General features: G+C 41.9%; 1 protein-coding gene across 1 annotated transcript in view; it reads left to right on the forward strand.

Annotated features, from left to right (window-relative positions):
- TRABD2B (TraB domain containing 2B) overlaps window positions 1-24,988 on the forward strand; it is a gene marked incomplete at both ends in the record, with an annotated part of 292,456 nt that overhangs the window by 173,491 nt on the left and 93,977 nt on the right. The window contains 1 exon segment of the mRNA XM_082312151.1: window positions 5,213-5,387. Within this exon segment, the coding sequence (XP_082168277.1) occupies window positions 5,213-5,387 (175 nt within the window).

Genomic DNA, 24,988 nt, shown 5'->3' on the forward strand with positions numbered 1-24,988 from the left:
TTAAGATCACTATATTTTCCATGGCAGAGGTTGGCTTCCCATTTCCCTATCTCAGCTTCCTCTTCTCCATCTGCAGATAGACTTATGGTTGAAGACCACCTCTGCCTGCATGCAGGCAAGAAAGGGCATGCAGCCCTTTGTTCTAATGTTTGTAATATTGGTTTTTCATTGACATAATCTTACAATTTGAACGCACATTCCAGAAATAGGTTAGCATCACTGGAACAGAACAAGGCTAAAAGAGGTTATCAGAGGACTGAGAAAGGTAGTGTGTAGGAGTAGGAACGATAACATTATTCCTCCACATCTGATTGTGATTTGATATTGGACTGAATCTAGAGCAGTTCCACTGTAGCCAATAGATCCAAAGAAGGGAAAAAAAAATGTTAACCAAAGTTGATGGTGCTTATATGTGTCCAAAAAAATTATTTGCAGATAGATATTCACAACTCTGGCATCGTGCCTCTGCCCAGAATATTTGACCAAATATTAAAAAACAGTAAATAAGAAAATGTACTTAAATGTAGTCCAGTGTTTATGAATTTTCAGCTGAACTTTGGCAGTAAGCCCTAAATGTGATAAAAGACTGTGCACCAATATATTTTGCTTTTCTTTTCCTTTTTTTTTCCTTTCTTTGTGTCTATAGACAAAGCTGACAGCATAGCATAGATCTTGAGATATGGCTGAGGCATTTTTCTAAGCTAAAGTATGTTGTTAGCTCTTATGCTAATGATTGCAGCAGAATCCCAACCTCCTTCCACAAAGTATTTGTGGGAAGAGAGGTTAGTGCTGAGCATCGTCTTGGACTTTGGATCTTCCTTTGGGTCCTTCAACAGCTAAATTAAGCCAGTGCCTTGTATGTAACATTAAGTCGGAAAGTCTTGCTGTCCCCATTTTACAGATGGACTTTTGAGAGACAGGAGGAATAAAGCCAAATGCTTCAAAGATACTTAGTGGAGGTTAAGTGCTAAGTTTCCTTTGAAGGTCTAAACCCAAATGACATGCTTGTGATCATGCAAGAGATTTGTATCGCCCATGGGAACAGAACCATTTTTTCAGGGTAGTGTCATAAGCACTCCACAATCCTTCCTCTTTCTTCTTCCTAAAGCTCCCACTGACTTCAAAGGTGAAGAATTATGGCCCGCATCCCACAGCAGTGTGAGCTCAGGCGTGTGTGCAGAGCTTTACCCACACATATATTCCATCAGGGATACTGACTCAAGTAAAATTACACAGGCAGTGTGGAGGGGAAGAAATTTCTGCAAGGCTGGGACTCCACTTCTTTTTTGTTCTCATATTCTCTTCCTTTAACCTCAAAAGTTTAATTAAGAAATGCAGGGTGTACCTAATGACTGAATTCAAGGTCCATCTATGCTGTCCATAAGAGAGCCATAACCCAAAGTAAATAGGAATAGAAAAAAGGAACAGTTCTAGCCAATTCAGTCAAACAAAATATTATTTCTTTTGAACACCTCTGAATGAAATATATTACAGAGTTTCCATGGGAAATATGTCGTGTGTGTCTGTGTGTATTTTTATGTATCTATATATGAGTTGGTTGGATTCTCAGAAAACTGCATGGCTTGCAGAGACTCAGCAGAAAGAATGTATTTATCTCTTGTCATGTGTATCCACTACAAAGTGAGCACACCCCAGGTGATGGGTAGCACTGTGTTTTTCCGCTGATCCAACTGCTACTCTCCTAGATCAACAGCAAAATCAGAAGTTAGGACTTTTCAACAGTCACATCATCCACCCAACTATATATTTAAATGCTAGTAGCAGTATTCAGCTATTATCAAGAGGTCAGTCCCTCACCCATTGGCACAGCACATCTCATCCATTCACTTTCAGTTCGAAACAACAAATACCTATCATTAAAATGTTAAAATTAAATTTGATGCTGAATGGAAACAAAAATATTTGATAAAGTGGAAGAGGGAAGGTGCACCCTTCTGGTGCATTCTTTAGCCCATCCTTTTAAAACAACAGATTTTCTTTTTTCCAAAAAAACCCTTAAATTCTGGCTGCAGTTAACAACTTCCTAATTGCGTGTGACTGTTTCTTGACTTCCTGATCCCTGTCTGGTGGTTAGGAATCCAAAGGGTTTCTTAAATCAACAGGAGCAGCTGCCTCCTTGAAGGCAGGCATGGTGTATGTCACTGACTGTGGAAAGGAACTGCGATACAGGGAGGAATGGAGGTGATTAATGGGGCCAGTGTCATAGCTCAGAGTGTGGTTTCACTACTGTGTACGGGCATACTTACTTCAATCATTTATCTTCTGTCCTTTGCCACACACATGCAGAAACATACATGCATGTTTTATTTTTGCCAGTGATGGAGCAGTCGTACAGGAATGCACAAGGTGCAGCGGGACCTGTAGCTGATGATGTGCCTCTAGAGGTGATGCCTTCCTTTGTCTTGTTTCTTGAACAAGCACGAGAAATGTTGAAAAAACACTGGTTTTAAATTTATCTCTCTGTCATGGGCGAACTCTTTCCTACAGAAGACAAAGAAAGAAAGGGAGGGAAAAAAAAGACAAGTAAATGGCTCCATTTTGTGGACTGTATTTTACGTTAGATAAAGAGGAGGAACAAACTGTAGGTTGAATGTGGATGTAGGATTGCAAGTGATGGAGTTGCACAAGCTGAAGGAAGGTGCTTTCCTTCATGGCAAAGACCCTCTTGTTCAAGATCTGAACACAACTTCTGTCCTTAGGCTATCTAGACTTCCAGCATCAGAGCTTTCCCCTGGTTGGAGCGGGATGCACAAAGCCATTCGATCCCCCAGCGTTGCTGCTCCTGCTTTGTGTAAGAGCAGGTTGTCCTCACAGGCAATGCCTTACCTTGCTTTCCTCAAACCACCTCAGGTGATTCGAGACCAAGTTCCATCAGTTCCCAGCCTTTACTTCCCTTCAGCCAAAAGAAGGGAAGAAGAGACTTCTGTTATATGGGTGTTGAGCCTTCAGATGTTCCCAAAAAATTTCACCTTCCATTTCAGTCTCTGAAGGCTCCCCTGACTCCTGGCTCACCTGCATCAACCCATTAAACACAGAGCCTCAGTATAGAGGAGATAGATACAAAGGCTTGTGATATTTGCATGGACCAACTGATTTCCAGCTTTGCGCTGCAGAGGTTATTGCAAGTGTAAAATGGCTACTCATTCCTCAGACTTTGTTCCTACAATAAAAATCTCTCCCTGCCTTTCTCCAGGATTCGAAGCCACTACATCCTTTGCTGCTGTAGCCAGCAGCATTTTACCCCTCTTGACACCAGCAGGCTGCTCCAACGTCCCGTTGAGACAAACGCACATTCTTGCTAGACATCGAGGCAGCTTCCTTGCATGTTAACAGGAAACTGGTGTCTCTGATAGGTCTGGCTTAATGAGACTTATTATTTATTGAGTACTGACACAGGGCTAAACTGAGAATAAGGTGCAAAGTGCTTGCATGCTCTGAGGAGTTCACAAGATACACTGGCGAAGCCAAGCCATGCTGGAAAGGCCGGAGGAAGGAATCACTCAGGGTAATGCAATTGAACCCTTAAGGAGGGACATGCTGTGAGAAGTACCAGTGACTCGTCAAAGCAGGCTGAGAAGTCATTTGGAAAATCAAAGGTCCAGCTGGTCCATGTGGCCCAGTAGGCTGGGGCAGGTCACTGTCAGCAGCAGTATGAACTCCAGCCACATGGGATTCCCTGGCTCAGGAGATGTGGTGCCCATTTCTGTCTCACCCAGCTGGGTACAACCTTTGATGGGAATCCAGAGCAAGGCCTAGACTTGTCCTTCTGCATAATGCATGGTGAGAAATCTCTGCTGCTTTGTTCCCCGCACATTAAGAGAGCTGTAGATGAGGCTGCAATCAAAAAGATTTAAGGAGAGCCACTGGGAAGATGGAAATTAGTTCTTTCCGTAAGACTTGCTGAAAGCTTTTGGAGAGGCAGTATGAGTGAAGAGGGTGGGAAGAGACAAAAATTGTTGTGATAAAATCATGTGGTCAAGTGGGAGGGTAAGAGGTGGCCTGAAAAACAAAGACTAAAGGCAAGTTTTAGAAAGAGTACAGGAATTTGGTATAGTAGAAAACCAGACAAAGAATTAACCGAAGTAACAGAGTCTTTGCATCAAGTATTTCAGCACAGTGAGTGAGGGATGTGCTCCCTCCTTATGGGCTGTGCAAGCAAAATCATTACCACTGACTCAGATTAACAGTGGAAATCCTGGCAGCTTTACATGTACCCGGGGACTCAGAAATCTGAATCTGGGTTTTGCAGTTTAAGCTGCTTTCCAATGGTGAGGCACAGAAAATCGCTGGGAGGTGCCTGGGTATTGTTAGCAGTCATCAAACACTGACTGCTTACAGCAGTTCTTGCTGCAGGGCCCATAGGCTCCCAAACTCTCATGCTGGACCTTGGACTCTCACCGTGTCAAAACAAGTTGCCTGCCCTATTAATCAGAGACTTCTGGCTTGTCCATCCGTTATGGCTTGGGTCTTGACTCCTTCCTGGGTCTGCTGCCCTGACTCGAATGGGCCTTGGTGTTTCAACCTTTTTTCTGTGCCTATGAACGTCTCCCCTCACAAAAACAGGGACTGAAGGAGAAGTTCTTGTGGAAATACCTTCCTCAGAAATATCAGAAACGTTCCAGGGGTTTATGTGTTGCAATGCACAGTCTTCTCTTGTGAGACCTAATAGCATCTAAAGGTGCAAGAAAGATAAGGGGGTTTACCCTGTTTATATCTTCCTATGTCTGGATTTGCTAACCTTTCCTACTTTTTTAACTGTTAGGTTATTAAAAAGGAGCATATAAAAGCCAAATCTTGCAGTCCTTACTCAAGTTCATGGTGACCTTGGCTGAGGACAGATTACAGGACTTGTTCTGGTATTAAATAGCCAAGAACTGTGTTGAACAAGCAGAGAATAAAGGTTTTAGTAACTCACTCAAATGTAACACCTAAAACAACATTCTGCTGAAGAAACAGAGAAAAGTCAAAATGAACTTAAGTTTAATTTAGTAAAATACTAGTTTCACTTCAAAAAAAAAAGTGTGTTGGTTGGTGTTTTTTTTTTCTTTGTAGAAATCCCAGCAACCTCACAAGCTCTTATCCTGTAGTGGTTTTTTGTATGATAGTGATGCTCAGGTGGTGTAAAACATCCAGTATTTTGGGGATTACTTAACCACCATCACCTGAACTGCAGTCTCTCTCTCCATTTCAGGTCCCTAACTTCATCAACACAACACTCCCACCCCACGAGCAGGTGACGGCTCAGGAGATAGACAGCTACTTCAGACAGGAGCTGATCTACAAGAGGAATGAGAGGATGGGGAAGAGAGTGATGGCGCTTTTAAGGGAGAACACAGATAAGAGCTTTTTCTTTGCCTTTGGAGCAGGTACAGCATGAATTTTTTTGTTTTGCTTGGTTATCGTGATTGGATATCGTTTGAATGCTTCAGGATTTTGTCTCTGGTCCTGTGGGAAGATTTCTTGGGCGACTTCCCATTGAAGTGCAAAGGCTTTTGTTTGTCTAGACCTGCTTCTAAAATGCAGTGAATTGGTGTAGGAGGTGGGTCTGTGTTCAGCCAGGCTGTGCACAGGCTGCACTCCTTTGCTTCATGTCCGATCGTAGAAATGTGAAGCTGTTAATGCTTTTTGTGCTGTTGTGTTTGTTCCCTTCCCAGCCCAACCTGTGGGCTGCTTTGGTTACGTTCACACCATGGTTGTGTTTGTGGCCATAAGTGTAGGAGATGGTTGAAGTGCTTTTGAATTTGCAAGCCCAGGTACTGATGGCAGTGACTGTGGGAATACAAACCTTGCTGTGGCGTAGCGTGTGTGCGTGGCTCAGAGTGCTGGCCTGGGATTTTAAACTTTTTGGCATTGCTTTAGTTAGACTTTCTCCATGGGTGACTTAGCTACTTTGGTGGTGTGTCTGTATACACCAGACTGGCTGGTTTTGGAACTTGCACAAGTGCATGAGCTATGTGTGTAGCTAAATACCAGCATTTTAAATCATTAAGTAAAAATCCAGTGTGTCCCTCTGCCTGTTTAAATTCTCTACATGAAGTCTGCAGAACAAAGATGTCTATAGTACTTCTGTGAGTCTGCAACAGTACGTGCTGCTGTCCTTTTTCTCCCTTTTTTGTTTTTTTTTCCCTTTCCAATGGAATTTACATTTCTGTGTGATAAGAGTATAAATAATAACTGTTCAGGCCCCAGTTCAGCAGAATCCTGAGCACCGGCTTAAGTGGCTCTTTGAGCTCCCTCAACTTCAAGGCAGCCTGAGATTGTCGTGCCGAGAACTGATCTGCTCCTCCTGCTCCCTCTCCTTGATGATTTCTCATTTTTGACAGAACTTTGCTTCTCATCCCATGGGTCTCGCTATGAACTTTGGCAACCACTTGCCTTTCACTACTCACTTTGGTGGGAATTTTGATTAAAGACTGTGGGGTTTAGCAGAGATACATGCATTTTGATGTATTTATTTTTTGAGTGTATCCAGACTGAATTTTCCCAAGCTTATTTAATCTCAAACTTGCCTGATATTTCTGTCCGAGGAGTTTTCCTTAACTGTTTTTACAGTAGGAAAATATATCATGGTGGTTCATAATAGGACAGGGATTCTTAAAAAACAGCTTATCTAACCCATGGAGCGAGGTTTATCAGAGATTATCGAACATGATGATTTTGATATAGTTTCCAGTTTTGGAAGTCCCTTAACCAGTATATACTGGAGCTGGGAGGATAAACTGGGCATCATTGCCCACTTGCCCTGCTCTGTACACACTTTTCCTGGGCATCAGTTACAGACCACGGCTTGAGACAGGATCTTGGACTAGATGGGTCATGGATACAATCCACTGCAGCTATTTGTATGTGCTAATAATAGAAATGAAATTAAGCAAATGGATACTCATTGCTTTCCATAGAAAGTCACATTTAAGTTGCAGGAGGTTTGAGCTTTCATTCCCTGTCCCCATCAGAGAGCATCTACCTGAAACTCCTGGGCAGCATCACTTGGGAAAGCTGGCTCGTAAAGAGCAAGTCTTGTTTTGTCCTTTACTCTTAATTTTTGGTGATGTTGAAAACCACCTTTGTCACTGGGTTATTTATTTTTCCCAGCACTTACTGTAGCAGGACAGAACAGACACATGCAGCAGGATTTATTGAAAACCAGGGCACGGGAGACGCCGAGGAAAGCTTTTTGTTTTGGGTTCTTTGTTCCAGCATCCCTTTGGCCGTTCTCAGTAAAGCAGGCCATCCCTGCAGGCCATCTCTAATTTAAGTCCAGTTAATTCCTTCTCTCTTCTCTGGGGTGTCTTTTTCTTTATGTAGTAAGTACTGAGAAAATTATTAATTTTTCAATGCCAAAACTTTTATGTGGCTGAAGTGCAAGCAAGTTCATTTTCTCTTATGATTCAAATGCAGTTTTTCTCCTGAAGGGTTTTGTTGGGTTGCCTTTTTTTTTTTTATTCACTGAATTATAACGGTGGCTTTTATTGTTACATTTTGTATTTTGCATTTTATATCTACTTCTCTAACTTTAAGGGAGTTTTTTGGTATGTGCGTGGGTCATGAATTCAAATTGTTTTCTAAAACCTTGAGGGTTTGGTTTTGCTTTTTATGAAAGTGAAGGGTGTTTTTAATGAAAATTGAGGCTTTCACATATTCCCATGAATTCTGAAGTGCAAAATTTTAGGAATGCACCTTTGGTTAGGACAGGCATGATGGAGTCTGCAGGAGTACATTTGCTCTCAGAACAGTGCAGAAGTTATTTCACTTCATTTAAGATTCTGCATATTTAAGACTAACATGAAGGAGGGGAAATAATTTGAAAAAAATATTCTGGATAATGTATTCCAAAAGGTATTGTTCTTGTGCTAAGCATGATCTCTGCATTAATCCATTTATTTTGAGGATATTGGAACTAATGGAAAAATAATAATTTAATTATATATGTATATTATGAATCGGTTTCCAAATTTCATAATTTCCATCATAGTTTCTAAGAAGGGAAGAATTGGGTAAAACTGTGCTGACAAATAAAATTAGGAAAATAAGTGTTTTCCTAAATAAGAAAATGAGCCTGTTATGAGAAAAGCACCTGGGAAAAACTTCACCAAATGCAATGTTATGGATCAGGGCTGCTGTAGGAGGGAGTCCCAGGCCCTGCACGATGATTTATTTGGACTTGGTGGCATTGTGTAACTTACAGGTGTAGCTGGATCCAAGGAGCTTGAGGACAGGGTCCTACCCTGAAAACAGCCCTCCTGAGGCAGAGCCCTGCCTGATTCCTCCAGTGGCCTCCCCACAGGGAGCCATACCTCATGGAAACTGCCATAGTTAGGTCTTCCTGGCTTTTGCACAGATGCGTGTAGCAATTGAAGCTCTGTTGCTCTGTCGGGGCACCGTCCTCAGCTTGATTTAAGATCCCTGTGCCATGGATGGGTAGTTCAGTAGTGTCTAACACTGAATTAGTATAATGAGCTTGACTAAGCCAGGAGACACTGCGCAGGTGTCTTTGCAAATTGCAGTCTGGTTTGATTCAGCATATCCTTCTCAATGACTGCAGCAGCAAGACATTTTATAGACTCCTCCAGAAGTATGTACTGTTGTTTAGAACCAAAAAAATCCCAACCAGCAAAAAAGCCGAACTCAAACCACACGCAGGCGTCACTGTGACCAAAAGCAGTAGTTTGCAGGATGAAAACCATGGCTGGCTTCAGCTGTAAACAAGATGATGATATCCTGGCTGCCTGGTGGTGCAGGAGCCCAGCACTACTGAGCTGAAAGATGCCAGTGTCTGTTCAGCAGAAAGTGTGGTTGGTGTCATGGGTTTGGACTGGCAGAAATCCCTTCTGGATTGAAACATGGTAGAGTGTGAAGCCCTGTCCCCATAACAAAAAATGTACTTTACCATCAGGAAAACCATAGCTCATCCAGCATAAGCTGAATTCCCACCTCGCTGGATGAAAACATGTGGCTGGAGGGTAGTGCAGGCAGAGGGAGACGTGGCAACTCCTCTCACCAGATCTAAATAACCTTCATGTAAGGGCAAGGTCCCACACGCTGGTCCCACCAGATCTGGCAGGTCAGGTCACCACTGGAAACATCCCCCCTGGCTTCAGATGGAAAAGGATCAAACCCAAGGAGAGGTGCAAGAAATAAAAATTGCATGGAAATCGGTGCAGAGTGCCACTTGGGTGCAGCCGGAGTCACCCTGGGAAAGGCACTGCTGTGTTTCTGAAGAATGCTATTTTCCCAGTAAAGCTGTTCAGCAATTGGGCTGATTGGAATATAGCAGGCAATTAATTTAGTTGCCTGTGCAACTCTGCACGTTTATGGCCTGGTTATTAGTTATTTTATACATAGAATTTCTACCTTCTTTATTCTGCCTTGCTTTTAAGTGAAGGCTGATCAAAATCATTCAGCTGATAGTTTTTCAGTAGAAAACTGGGCATTTGGGGAAAATAGAATTTTTCTTTTTGCTTCTGAAAAAGCAAGTCCACTTCTTGCAGACGTCGATCAAAATCCCAAGTGTCATTTTCTCCTCTGTAAACGGGGATTCCCACTTAAACTGTTTTGCTATGTGCCATTTAGAGCTGAGCTGCAAAGACATTGTGGTGCATTGTAGGAGTGGTGGTTCAGAGTCTGGTTCGTAACTGAGCATGAGGCCATGACGCATCGAACAGACCAGTCCTGGGGACAAAGGAGTGGTAAGGGGACAGGCATTTGAATATCCATGCAAGCTGAGATAAAAGTTTTTACATCCATGAAGTGAAGCGAAGAATTTTTATGCTGTTGAAAGATACTTTTTCTTGTTGTTCCAGTCAGAAGTATTAAAACAAAAAAATTACACAATTCTAAATGGAGCTCTTTAGTTTTCTGCCATTTTTAAAAATAAAAAGTAGACTTTTCAATAGATTTCCCCCTTCCTCGCCTTCTCATTATGGCATTACTCACAATTAAATTATTACTCATAAATGGCATTACTTACAATTTAAATGCATTGGAACAGTTCAGACTTTTAATTTATTCCTTTATAAAACACGTAGAAGTGAAAATAGCCATTTATTCTTTCTACTTTCATTTCTTCTCTCCAAGAAAAATACCAGCTTTGGGTAAAATGGGACCCAGCTCTATACCCAGCTCTGTACACTTCATTCTTCTCCTGCCAGGGTTTACCGTATTCAGACTTAATGTGAAAATCTCACCATACCTATATTCACAGTAACTATACTCTAGTAATGAAACAGTATTTATTGTTTGTGCAGTTAAATGGTATCCTTCAGGTAAAAGGCATGGTAATTTTCCCGTTAGAATGAATAAAGGTAGCTAAATAGAGTACTTTCAAGTAAAATTTGGGGGTTTGCTTTGTTTTTATGTTTTGAAAATCCATCCTGGATTGCTAGGAATTGTTGATCCATAACACCAATGAAGCGCCTTAGACCTAATATATACAGGCAATTTATAAAGGTCCATTTACAGTCAAGAAAGGGAGACGCAGCCAAGAGCACATGGGCTGTTAAAAAGAGTTAATATTTTGGCAACTAAGACTATACACATGAAGTCAATGTTTAAGAAAAAAATCACTCTGGTTTATTTCATTTTTATGGGCAAATAATTTTCAAGTAACACTTATGATAACAGATGGATAAATTTATGTCTGCAGTTAATTTGAACGATAATTTCCTTAGGATGTTTACTTACTTGCATTTCTTTCTTTCTTTTATGAGAGCTGTCAGTTTTGTAGCTGAGAGCTGGATTTACTGCCTCAAAAATTCAGATGCTGTTCCAGTTCACGATGTTTATTAGCAGCCAAATCAGTAGGCTTTAAGACAGTGATTTCGGTTATTTAAGATAATAAATATATCATGGAGAATATTCTTTTAGTGCTGAGAGAGAGAGTTGAAATGCAAGTACCATAGCATCTCCTACAGCAAGAGGGAAATCAAACTGTCTCTGGACCACAGTCCTGTGGTGGAGGAAAGCACATGTTTTCCCACCCCACCAGGTCCAGGCAGCCCCCTGCACCTGAGGTGTCGGAGGGCCCAGGCTGTTGTCAATGGTGTGGTGGATGCCAGAGCGGGCTGGTGACTGCAGCTTGTCATGAAGTCAGTGCGTGTTACCAGGGATCGATGCATGTGAAAGCTGGACATCTTTTGCTCAGCTGTAGGCTTAGGTGGCTGAGATTAGGTACCTACTTGTTGATGGATTAGGTTTAAATTCCTGAGATGTTCTGAAAGAAAAAAAGATACGGGCTCTGTTGTAGATGTCTCTGTGCTCCCATGAAAGCAGAGGAATTTGTCCCAGAGTAGGAACAGCAGAAGTGGATTTTGATCATTTCTGTGCTCAGAACAGGTGAATTCCCTCCCCATCCTGCAGAGTTTTCTCAGCCAGCATTGGGGAAGTAGCATTATCAGTAATGATTCTGATCATCATAAACTAGACTATTAGCAATAATCATAGAATCATAGGATAGTTTGGGTTGGAAGGGACCTTTAAAGGTCATCTAGTCCAACCTCCCAAACAATAATGTCACATATTGCTTCCAAAGTCTTTTGTAAATGTTATCTAGTGGTTCTTCATAATGGGACTCAGAATTGGGTTGCACTGTGTTTTGACTAGGGAAAGAGAGAGTTGTGCAACTTTTCTGTAGGCTGGGCTTGTTGTGAGAATATAAAATCTCCTTTCCCTAGTCCTCGGCTCCAGCTCTTTCCCTTTTGTCTTCTCCACAAGGGATTCCCAAGGGGGATTTCGGCACACATCATTTTAGATACTGGAGATACCAAAGATACGAACAGGCTCACCCTTCACCTTCTGGAGTGAGTAGGGAGTAACAGGCATCTCTAAGGTGACTCAGGTCTTGCGTGGTCTGAATCACCACTGAGATGTGCTTATTTTTCTCCATAAACTAAAGAGCGCCTGGGGAGACACCCAGCAGATACAGCTATCTTGAACATGCTTCGTCCACAGCTAAAAAGGTGACCACAGCTGAGATGGAACATGATGGCTGTTGAATTTGGGTAGGGGGGGAAGATGAGAGGGAGGTGGAGGTGGGATTTTTTTATTACTGGAAACCATATTTCTACTCAGTAGTTTGGGAAAGGAAGTGATGGATACTCTACACAGCTTAAACGCAAGTAATTAAAATCCAGAGAGCCTTTGTGAAAGCCATTAGCACCTGCCACCAGATCTGGCACTCAGGTTCACATATGTTACTCAAAAGTGTTTTTTCAAAAGGGAAATGCCTTGAGGCCACCATCCAACTGCACACTGAGGACTCGGGATTTACAGATGTTGAATATGCAAATTGCTGTTTTGCACTCCCAACTGATGCAATCTTGCGTGCAAATCAGGCACAAAGTTACACCCACTGTGTTGCTGAGAACCAACTCAGCCTGGCATTGGAAGTCTGGTCCTCTGTCTTCCAGAACTGTGTAGCTCTTTTCCATTTCCAGTCTCTGTCTTGGATCCTCTGTAGAACATAAAAGAAAAAAAGGAGAAAAAAGGAAAAAAGAAAACACTTGCAGGCTGGAATATAAAGAGACTTTATCCCCTGGGTCAGGCGTCCTGGTCCAACACTGATTAGTGGTGCTACTGACATCACCAGCGCAGTTCATCAACGGGTTGTCTCAGTGGAGCAAGAAGTTGGCGACCAGGAGATTGAACTTGGCGAGCCTACAAAAGAGAAGAAAAGGGTGAATTAACAGTTTGCAGATGCTAGAATTCCCTCTGCTCATGTTTATTTGGGCATCCAGATGCTTACAGTGAGGTCGGGCTGCTTTTGTGTATGGACTTCTTTTACTATTAGTTTTTAAGGCAAAGTATCACTTTGCTTTTAAAAATATACTTGCATGCTAATTTTGACCAAAGCCATGTAATTGATTCATTTAAAAGTCTGCATTAAACAGGCAATGCCTGATTCTCTTTTCAGACACTCTGTTGTAAATCAGGAGATACTCCACTGGGGAAAAGCTTGTTCCAAGTGCAAATCCAGCCTGTAGCCCTTTAAAATAAAATTTAAAAAAATGAGGGTAACTTTTTTTATGCATATTGATCTTGTATCATATGGAGGTTTGGGAGCCTCTGAATATTTGCTTTTCACCTGAAGCTTAAATGAGCAAAGAGAGAGAGTGCCTGAGTTAGGGAGGCCAAAATAAACATGCCTGCACTACCCTATTGTGAAAAGGGAACTACCATTCTGAAGGCTGTTCCCTGTAATTCTGATTTAAGAAAACCTTCTCTTGTTATACAAGATATTAGTCATAAAACACAGTATAGCATAGGCAATGGTGAGAGCTATCTGGAGGCTGCCGTCACCTGTACCAACCAAGGAAGGCAAGCGACAGTGAGTGAAAGAACTTGTACTTGGGCTTGCACTTTGCTTTTTCTCCTGGACCCTTTGGTCCAGTGGAGAATTCATCATGCTCAGCAGGAAGTCCTGCCTGGCCGCTTCTCACTGTTGCTTTAATCGTTGCTCTGCTGAAGTAGGGTACAGCCCTAAATCCAGGCCTTTATGTTTGCTTGCTGCGGGTATCCAAGTAAATGTTAAAAGCAAGTAAAATGGGCCTTGCAAACCGCAGCGTATACGTTTACCATCTCTGGTGTAATTCTTCCTGTGATGAATGGGGAAAGTTGCCTGTACGCAGTAGGATTTTGGTTTAAAAAAACGCATACATTAATGTCAGCTCCTCTGGGTCCCTGACATTTTCATATCGTATTTATTATTATGCCTGTGCCAAGTTCTACTGTATAAGTCTAATTCTGCCTGCCTGTTCTCAAAGAAAAGAAAGCTATATTGGCCCCTCCTGTCCTATAATATAGAGATTTTGGCTATGCCCTTGCTGTATTTCTCTTCAACATTTGAGATGTAAAAATGTAGACATAATTCAGGAAATTTTCTCTTTTCAGAACTGCAAAGAATCATGAGAGATTTACACCCAGGCTTAAACACTCTGCTGAACAGGAATGGGCTTAAACATGGGATGAAATACTCTTTCACCCCCACACACATGCAAAAACTTGCTGTGGATCCACAGGCCACCCTGCAAGCTCTCAGGAGACCAGGCAGAGGTCCCATATAACTCTAGATTTCATAACAGGGGTGTTGAAATGAGTATATGGATGCCAGACAATTAATCACTTTCCATCCCAAAACTGTCTCGTCAGAAAATTCCCAACCAGCCTTAACAGTGCTATTGGGTAGACTTTAAAAGGGCAATGTGGAGAACCCAAAGACTAGCAGCGTTCTTCTAACACTGAGGTTTCTGTGGGATGCTTGTGTGAAAAGGCAAACAGATACAGATTGCAAAGGATCCAAGGATCTTTTTTCACCTAGGATACCTTTGTGTGCTACCTGCAGTGATTAAGATGTCTCCACACCCAAGTGTACTTCCGGTCACCCTGCTGCATGGTGTTGTCCCAGAGCAGAGCGAAATTTGGCTACTTGGTTTCCTTAAATTCAGAGCCTGGTATGCTAGCACAAATCCTTCAGTAGTGTTTCATGTTAATGCAAGTTGTCGGGATTGACGTGGGTTCACGTTCCTTTCTGCTGCCCCTCCTGCCTGGGTGCTTACCTCCGGTGGAGGAGCAGGAATGTCCCAAGGCATCCTAGACCACCATAGCTGTATCCCCTGCAGCTCCGCTGTCAGAGCTTCAGGCTATTAGAGCAGGAGCTGGGAAGGGAATTTAGTAAAGCAAGGAACCAGTTTGTACTGCTCGTGTTCTTGGTCTCCTACAGGTTCAAGCCGTTCTGACCAGTTTTGGTGCCAAGTTGCAGGAGGACAGCGTATGGAGAAGAATCAGTGATCTCCTTGGTGGACTGGAAAGACAGGGCATGACTGCTGGCTAGAGTTAGCTGTTTTGCAAAAGTAGATGTGAAACTGAAAGCCTTAAAAAGCCTGGCTGTAAATTTTGTGGATTTCTTGAGGATTTTTACTGGTATGGAAACTGGGACTGGAAATCTCATTAAACTGGGCGTTCTTGTGAGAGCTCCAGGTTTTCTTGGTCATGATTATGCCAGGAATACCATCAGAGCAAACTTGCTGAGAAAGGATTTATGGATTTGGGAAGAGATCCTATTCTCACTGAATTAATAGTAGTTCTGCAACTGACATCAGGGTGATTGGTGTGTGCACCTGGATGAGACAACATTTATTTGTCATTCCAGTTCTTTAATCTAGGCTGCTACTTTCATGTTACTGGAAAACATCAATACCCTCTTTATAAGCCTATTAAGTCCCAGTTCCATTGTTATTTTCTCTGGTAGATCAGAAGAGACGTGTCAAGGTAAAGAAAATGTGTGCGCAATATACCTCTGCCCAAAAAAAATATTTAAATATCAGAAATGTAAAGTGAAGATAGAATTACTTAGAGAAGCAGAAGGGAAATAATTAGAGCTCCAGCCAGCAAGAAGAGATGTCATAAACTTTAGTTATTCACCTCTCGTAGACATTCAAAACACAAACTCTGCCACTGTTCAGCCGTTTCATAGAGGACTGTAGAAAGCAGCAGAGGTCTGTTGGACAAAATTGCTCTGGTGGCAACTAAAACTGGGCTCAAACCCAAGTTCAATATCTAAGCTGCCATTCGAAATTGGAAAAAGTTCAGGTTCATGCCTGAATCTCTGCTCCCTTTCTGCTCTGTGCGATAGACCTAATGAAACCCCGAGTCTGGACTTGACTGATGGGGAGTGAGAAGCAACTCCAATCTGTGGAAAACGTTGCTGTTTCAAATTGGTTTTTAAAAAGATCAGTAACAAAATTTGAAAATATTGGAATTCTTAGCAAAAGCGGAGAGCACTGGTGCACTGGTACTGGGGTGCTGCTTTTGGTAGAAGCTCCAGAGCTGTGGCTGCTGGAAGCCCACAGGTGACTGTCTTGGAGGTAGCCCCAGAGGTCTAGCTCCTGGTAGACCAGTTTGCTAAAGAGCTGTGATCTGAAAAAAATGTCAAAATATGATTTCAGAACTACCAGGCTTTACTCCTATCAACTTCCAGGCAGGCAGTGGGAAAGAGGTGGCAGGTGAATAAGCAAAAAGACAGATGAATCCTTCTTGGAACTTCTGTTTTTCAAGAGATACTCAATGAGACCTACCAAATGCTTTGGTTTCAAGAAACTGTTATTCATCAACTGAAAATTATTCTGCCAGAGAACTTCCAAACACCTTTTTAATCTAAACACAGCATTTTGGTGGAGTTCAGCTTTGGATATATCCCTGGCAGAAAAGTGAAATCCCTATCATTTTCCAGAAGTAAAGTTGCAGGACTGAAGCCTATGTGACTTGTATCTAAAATAAACAACTTGAGTATTTTTAGTATTTTTCTGTACTTTATTATGGGAAATACCTTAAATACTGAGGTTAGCAAACTTTTAAAAATTGTATTTATATACTGAAGGTAATTGGAGAGAAAAATCAAATGCCACCACTGGGTTAACTCAGTATTAAATTCAGCACTGGTTTTCAGTATTTATACAGAATTCACATTCACTTTGCGTTTTTCCTTGAGGTATTTGAGGTACAGTGAAACTGCTGTGAGGTTCTTATCACTTAGCGATCTGGTCTGGTTCCAGATGAAAATTTTGCAGTACCTCTCACTGGGAGGATTGGTTTAAAAGGAACAGAAATCTGCGAAAGAAATAAAGACTTCATTGTTGACATCAATGCTATTTTTAATCTGGTTTCCTAAGGAAATGAGGCTTAAGCAATCACGGTGTTTGTGAGTATGCGTGTGTGTATATAGGTGTGTGTGAATATGTCTTTCCCCCTCATAAATTTTTCATCTGTTGACTGGTTATAACCAAACTTCACAGATGGCTAGAGTCTCCAAGATAATAAGTTCTTGCATGCTTCATGAAAATAAGTGATTGGATAGAAGAAAAAGAAATTCATAGTGCTCATCCACTGAAAGAGCACAGCATGAGCTCAGCTTTCATTAGATCTCAGAAAATCCCTATGGGAGAGGAAGGTGAGACACATCTCCACAGGCAACTGCACTTTATTCGTTCCTCTGCATGCGGGAGGATGTGGTGTGTAGTCCATATGTCAGTCATGGCACGGTTTGAATGGAACAATGATGTTTAGAGTAAATAGTTATTATCTAGAGTATCTCAGGAGCCACGTGTTACTGCTGGGCTGCCCCCTAATGAGGTGTTCATTCTCAAGGCCAGAGCAGTATCAAGGAGAAGGTTTGTAAATGTGACTGAGGCATGGCTCCAGGACTCACTGTAAACCTAATGAGTCGTTGGCACTCAAACTGTGCAGCCTCACTACTGCTAATTGGCTAAGTGTGCCATCAACCATGCCCAAAAATGTTCTTAAGTAGCCAAGGGGTGAAAAGAGCATCAGAAACTCTTACGAGTCCAGGAGGCAGCCTGGGGCGGCATTCCTGTGTGCAGAGTTCAGGAACGCTTTCCCCAGACTGAAGGTCATTCCCTTGAGAGCTGAAACAGCTCACTGGCAATGGGGAACAAAGTTAAGAGTAGAGCACTACCTGGACGAAGGAGGTTTTGCAACATCAGCTTATCAGACAAGGGGATGGTTGTCACTTAGCAGTTGGAGACGATGCTCAGAAAACATTGTGATGAGGACAGTACTTGAAACCTTTCCAGAGCAAAATACAGATGGGGATCAGAAAAGCCAAGCCAGAGTTAGTTCTTAATTCTATTTTTTTTTTTTTCCTTTAGATTGAAAATTATGTATCTAGTATCTTGGTAACAGTGATAACTGTTGAGGTGGGACTCTCCCTCTTGAACTCTAGGTGTCTGAAAGTTCTGTGCATCTTCTGTGTAAGATCATCAGGTTTGTTTCAAACCCCCAGAGGACAAATCCTCCCACTTATCTCAGATGCATATTTTAAGATGGAAGGAATTGCCCTCTGGAGACATCTTTCCACTGACTACAGAGGAAACCTAGAAGACTGGCCTCCAGTCAGATGCCTGACTTTCAGATGAGTGGGATTAATTGAACCCTGAGAGCAGGAGTCAAGAATTCAGGGTGTTTTGTCCTTACCTCTACCTGACCTTGAGCAAGCTGCTCAGTGTACTAAGAGCTCTCTGAGCAATGTTTTGCATTGCTGCCAATGGAAGAGCCTTATTAGTCCTGAGGAAAAATTGCAAGCAGAAGACTGACAGAGGAGTGCTTTCCATCATGCCTTGGAGAGTACCTTGGCATGAACTCTAAGGGAAAAGATAGCCCTCTGCCACCAGCTCTGGAAAACTCATCTGGGGACAGGTTTCATTGCTGTGGGAGAGGGAGAGCTGTAACCCTCCCCGTAACAGTGCGCAACTTTTGCGTCCTATTGTGTGATACGGTTGAAGCCCCAGGTTGGCCAACCATTTTGTTCACTGTTCAGATTCCCCTGTGAGCCCCAGCACTCAGAGCAAACTGTCCATCTTTGTGACTGCACAGAAGAGGTGGATTCAGACCTGCAGAGGCTTACAGCATTTCCATCTTTCCTCACCTCTTGGCTGTAGGGAGAGAAAGCCACTTTGGTACGAGCAGAGTCAGTCACAAGCCTGACCTGCCTGGAGCTGTGCAAAGGAAACAGAACTGCTGACAAGAGAGCAGGCTCTCGTTTCTGTTCGTCAAGGACGGTTATCCCTTTTGCAAGGGAAGAAGAAAGCAGTCAAAACTAAAAAAATGTTTTGACATACCATGTATCTGATATTTTCACTGTTCTCTAAAAGCAGCAACCAGGCCAAATGCCTAAGTGCTGTCAATGAGGAGTGATTCAGACCTGGAGACCCTTTGAAACAGCTTTCTGATATAACTTGTCTTTTTGCATGCAAGACTTGGGGGAAAAAATAAGAAGGTGTGTGGGTGGGTTTTTTGTTTTGTTTTTTTAGTATTATGGAGAGGCTCACCAGACAGTCTCCCCTGTGGGGCCACTCACTGAGTCTGTAGTATTTATTCAGTATCTCCCTGAAAAAGCAGCATCTTAGAAGTTGTCTTCCTGAATTTACATTCCCAGTTCAATCATCTCCCACACAATGAAAGCTCCAGTGTTGGCTTACCTTTAAGTTCTGCACTGTGCAGCACTCCCATCAAAAGGGAGCCCTTCCTCCTAGAGTTTTTGTTTTTCTTAATACCTGCCAATCACCCCCCTTGCCTTTGCCCAAAGTTTGTTGTCTTTGCAGTTGGTCACAGCATGAGCTACCAAAAACCTCGCTGAGCTTGACGGGGTATTCTGTTAGCCTAACCCTAACACACGATCTTCCACCTCCCTGGCACACAAAGGGCCTTTTCACCGGCCTACCACAGCTCAAGGATTTCATTTCATATGTTACAATTAATCTGTATTTATTGCCACTTATCTTAAATGGCTAACAATATCAAGAGTTTTAAAAGTGCTTTTAATGTCAAACTGGGTCAATTAAAACTCTACTTAAAATATTTGCAAAACTTCTAGCCTGAAAGTTGCCCCCTCAGTCTGCTGTTAACCAAAATGTTTTAAATAAATACACGCAGCTTGAGGAGACTGACATTTGTTAAAATTCCCCTTGATATTTTAGTAGAATCCAGGATTAATTTCCTTACTCCTACATTCACTTGCTTTTTTATAAAAGGAGAAAAATGAATAATATTTAGATAGTTAGAAATATTTGAATATTGTTTAAATCAATTAAAAAAAAAAAAAAAAACAAACCAGGAGTTAGCCTCAAAACTTTTAAGGCCAGAAGAGACCATTAGATTGATCAATCTGATCTCCTGGAATTTCATCCTGTTCTTCTGTGAACCCTAATAGCGTGTGTTTAACTGAGCTTCAAACCATGGGCCACAAGTAACAATTTTATTTCTTTTAAACTCCTTTAGTATTGGTGTGTGGGCACAGGAAATAAAGTACTAGAACATAACATATTAAAAAGTTAAATAATGAAAGAGCAGCTTTTACTAGTGTATGTTGGGTTTTGCTGAAGGTTGAAGGTGGCTGGAGGAATCCACTTTTTCCCCTTCCAGAAAGGCCACAGTTTTGCCTTGAACTTTTTTTTTTTTTTTTTTTTTTAAAAAAAATCTCAGTTTGCAGGATGGCCTTAATAAATTATGTGAAATAAGTGCTGGTGTACTGCCCGTGAGAACACTGGACTCTTATGTAGTTCAGCCAAGGTTGCACCGTGTTAGGATAGTGACATGCATGACAAGAAGTCCCAAGAGGGACCCCTGTGTAGGGCTTAGTTGTGTTGGATGCAGTAGATGCACAGAGTAAGTGAGATCCCAGGCTGGGGGAATTAACTACCTAAACTAAAGGTCTGTCCACATGGAGCTATTTGGACTTTAAGCTCTGATCCTCAAACACTTACACTTTCCATGAGCAGTGACATTAATGAAGCTTGGTTTCCTATGGTTTTAGGTCATTTGCTTGGATTCCCAGCAGTCTAATAAGGTTTGAACTGTAGCTGAGGCATTTCTGTTAATTAGGGCATTCATATCATCTTTATGGGTCTCTGATGTCCCTAATAAGGCTCACCCTGCAACTTTTCTTTCCGCAGGAGAGATCGGTGAGTCTCTATCCAGCCATCTGTTTTCATAAAATATATAAGAAAGGACTGTCTTGGAGACAGCTACTCTTCTGTCTAATAGATTTGAAATTTGCCCATGGGTTCAGAATATTTCAGGGGAGATCATAAAAACAAAAGCATTTGCACAAATGGACAGCAGGATCCTGTAAGCCTCATGTTCTTTGGAAACAAGGTTAAAATGAAGTTGTCATTTTTATGCAGTGTAAATATTGCACAACTTGAGGTCACCAAATGGTTTTGATCATTTCTTTACTCATTTTTTTCCTGTAGAATATTTAATTAAACAAATCTGGCTTTCTCAAATGATCTGTAAGTCCATTTTTATAGGCTGGGGATGGAAACACATCTTGAAGAATTGTTTTTGTGTAAGAAATAACATGAAAAAATATTTTTTTGCTGCTTGCCATCCATAAAAAGAGTGTGATTATGTCAATTTGGAGGAAAGCAATTGTTCTTCGGTATCAGTGTTCTAATGAATGCAATGATATTGGCTTGTGGACGTGCTTTTATCGCTCATTAGTTGCTGTCCTATTTGTTATTCTTTTTGGATTTGTTTTTAATCTTAGGCACTGTATCAAGAAGCTAAGTGATGCTGATGACTAATTGCATCCCAAGAATGGCAAAATAGCACAAAGCTGACAGCTTGCAAACAAGTCATAGACTGAAATCTGGTCACATAAACTTTTTTTTTTTTTTTTTTTTTTTTTAAATGCTTGCAAGTGGGAATACTGTGAGTTTCCCATTCCTGCTTCTCATCCCCAGATTACTGAGTCCTGTCAGGCTGGTTTCGGACATGTGTGGCATGGAGCCTTACGTGGCCCTGATTCATTTATATTCTTCTCTTTGGATCTGACAAAAATGTGTCTCTTGAAAAGGTCAGGTTTGAGATCTTTTTGAAGACTGTTGCCTTTGGCAATGTTAACCAAGGCCGCAACAGGCTCTTATCCTGGACAAGGAATGCTGCCTTAGACTGACTTTGTTCAAATCTTTCAGTTCCTCAAAGAGCCATTTAGAGACTGCATGTTAATATTCAGTGCTTTCCTGCGTGGAGGTACAAAAGTGCTCTGGCCAGCTTCACAGGAGGCCAGTGATGACAAGCTGAGAAGTGTACCAACAGGGAGGTGAAAACTCTGAAATTTGGTGGCAGTGTGCAGTGAGGCAGGAAACTAGCTGCGGTTTCCCATCAGATGGACTAGCCTAGCTCTGCGCATCTCTGCTAGGAACATTTGAACCCATAGGTTAGTTTCCCGTGAATCTGATGGAAGGTGGAAGTTCATGTGGTTATGTTCCTATTTGGAAAGAGGTGGCTTTGGCAAGAGGAGGCAGTTTCTGTTAATGTTCCCATTCAGGAAAAGTCTGTGATATAACTCAAACTCACTCCTTACTAGATATCAGAAAAGGAGCTCATTTTCCAAACACGGATCCATAGGAAAACGCACTTTGCTACTTCCACTGATCAGGCAAAAACTTGTATTTTAATACTATTTTCTACTAAACTTAAGTGTTCAGGATTCTGCAGGCTCTCAGCTCCTCATCTGCTTACATTGGATCTAGAGAATGAAATAAGGAGGCTTTGCCAAAATTTGGCTGAAATGCAGGGCATACTTGATTGAGTCTCACCAAGGGGCTGGCAGAGAGGAGGTTGGGTACCAGTCCAGTATGGCCCGGGCACCAGTCTAGTATTAACAAAATACAAACACAATTGTGTTGAAAATCTCTTCCTGCTGGGTGAGAAAGGGAAATGAATACAGGAAAATAAAACTTGAGTCTTAAAGGGAAGGGGCTTTGAAGTGCAGTCTAGTTACAGCCTTGGATCACTGTAACTGTGGGAAAATGTGATGAGACAGTGTACCCAAGCATATTTGCTGGGGGTTTTTTGGTGGGGTTTTTTGTTTTGTTTTGTTTTTTTTTTTTTTTGGTTAATTCTTCACTGTTGTGCATAAGCAGGCAATGATGGATTGTCCTGGAGTTCTGTGCATAGTATTGAAGAGAGCTGGATTTAATTGTCCTGCATTTATTGTACAAAAGGAATGAATTATGAGCCACTTTACAGCATCTCCAGTGAAAGTGATTATCAGCACTGCTCCTCGCCAGAGATATAACTCTGTCAACCAGACTCCCTCCTCTCTTGGGTTCCTCAGAAAAAGCTCGTGAATTTGCTGTCTCCTGCCAGTGAAAGCTCAGGGTGAAACACAAAACCAAAAGCTGCCAATAGCTATATATTCAGTTCAGATGTTGTAGGAATTTCTTATTCAATTTTTTTTTTTCTTTTTCCCCTGAGTGGAAGATCAGTTAGGATTTTTGGAGCATGCAACTGAAATAGTGCAGCAGAATGTTTTCCCAGTTCATTGCTCTTTTGATTTTGTAGGTGAACTGTGTGGTTGAGAAGACTTAGCTGTTGGCTTTAATTAGCACTGACCAAGGCTCATGCACACTTAAAATACAATTGGTCGTGATGCTATGGAAAGGCATCCTTCACCCCTACGCACCCAACTGTATCTCATAGCTGTTTTCACACTGCTCCTCCCTGCAACGTGCAGATAACCCCAGAATTAGGTTTAAGCTGAGGTGGAAGTATAAAAGGAATGTTATGAGCACTGCCTCTGAGACTGTACAATAACTCATCTGTAGAACAGCAGAGAGTTTTGCTCTTTTTGTTTTCTGTTGACTACTGCGGCGTAATAAAGGACAGTGGGATGAATTGCAGGGACCATAACGTTGCCTGCCAGAAAGATATTTGTGGGGGCACGCTCCCCAACGTTGCAGAACAGCAGCTGCAAGAGGAGATTTTGTGTTAGGGTTTGTTTAGATCTGCAGAAGTCTTTTCAGTACCTTCAAGAGAGCTGGCTCATGCTGTGTGCTTTGGGGAGCTATGGGTCCTGTCCCCTCTGCTAGTAGGTTTCTTCTGCTGTCTTGCAAACAAATGTGAGATTGCTGTGTGCTTACAAATGCTTTTATGCCTGGGATAGCCCAGATGAACAAATGAAACAGTACATAGATAGAAATAACAATGTGTACGCAACTGTGCAAACTCTTATAAATGGGTGCCTTTCTGCACCCCTCCACATAAACAGATTTCGCATGGATTTATTGACAGGTCTACAATTGCCAGAAAGTCTGTTCTTGAAAAGAAGAAGAAAAAGGAAAAAAAAAAAAAAAAAACACACACGCACACAAAAAAACCTGTAAAAAGCCCCAGACTCTAATGGCACTACCAGGTAGCATGTGCAATTCATTTAACTATAAGTCTACAAATGTGTTAGCTCATAGCTGTGGTAACACTCATGGCAGCAGTCCCCAGGCTGAAAACTGTCCTGCTAATTAATAACAGCTAAGAACAGAGGTTATGTGGAGTGTCATAGCGACAGGTCATGAATTAGGAGAGGAGCACTTGTGGTCACTTCTTCCGTATGCAGAGAATTATTTTTGAAACAATTCCCTATGTAACTGTGCGCATGCATTTTGGAAAATCAGCTGTTTAATGCACAAACCAGCGATGAGTCTTTCACTTCTTCCAGTCTGTCATTCAACTGATTTATTTGCAGTCCTTTGACTGTAAGTCAGAAGAGTATCAGCTGCAACAAAGAGAAAATTTAGGAAAAAGGACTTGGAAATTCACCTTATGTTTTGTGGACTGAAAAGGTTGCCTGAACATTGAACAGAGTGGCTGGGAAAAGTTGTGGAGTTAAATGGCTGGATGAGCCTTCCATGGGACCGGGAGTCATGGGTGGCCACTTGTCCGTTATCGAGAAGTGAGCCAGTCTCCTGGGAAGAGCTGGATGACAACCTTGTGACAAAATGGTCCTTCACTCCAGAATGCAAATTCATGGTGGCTTTTTGTAGGAATATAAGGGATGGGTTCTTCATGGCGGGGGCGGGGAACCACAACACAGTAGCATCAGTATTTTACGCAGTGAGACTTTTTTCCTTTGCAAATAGCTGTTTGCCTGGTGGTTGCTAGATTCATTTGGGATGTGGGAAACAGAAGTTCATGTCCATTCCTGATTCTTGAGTTAATGCGAAGAATTGAGTGTTTGATTTGCTTTTGGAGTAATTACTGCAGGAGGAGGAGGAGGACAGTGATGGACAGAGCATCCCCAAGAAGAGCTATTCCAGAAGTGTTACCACATAGCAGCATTACCTATCATGGCCAATTTAATTGGATGGCACTGTTGTTTTTAGGATTCAGTACATGCAGATCCAAGGGCTAGATTTGCAAGTACCCAAAATCTTAAGACAATTTGGCTCTTTAATCAAATAGAAGTTAAATGCTCAGCAGCCAGAGCCTCTGCTGAGGGCTGGATTTTCAAAAGGCCTAAGCCCTTAGACAGCAGTTTTGAAAACCTGGCTGAATTTCAGTGCAAGCCTGGCTTTAGAAACCTCTTACATCTTCATTGAGCACAAAGGGACAGACTGTCTTGTAAGTTCGTGCCTTCATTAGGAGGAACTGAATCCTATTGATTTCAGCGTGCATTATG

The sequence above is a fragment of the Platalea leucorodia genome, assembly GCF_965183815.1.
Source record: "Platalea leucorodia genome assembly, chromosome: 5".
Taxonomy (NCBI): domain Eukaryota; kingdom Metazoa; phylum Chordata; class Aves; order Pelecaniformes; family Threskiornithidae; genus Platalea; species Platalea leucorodia.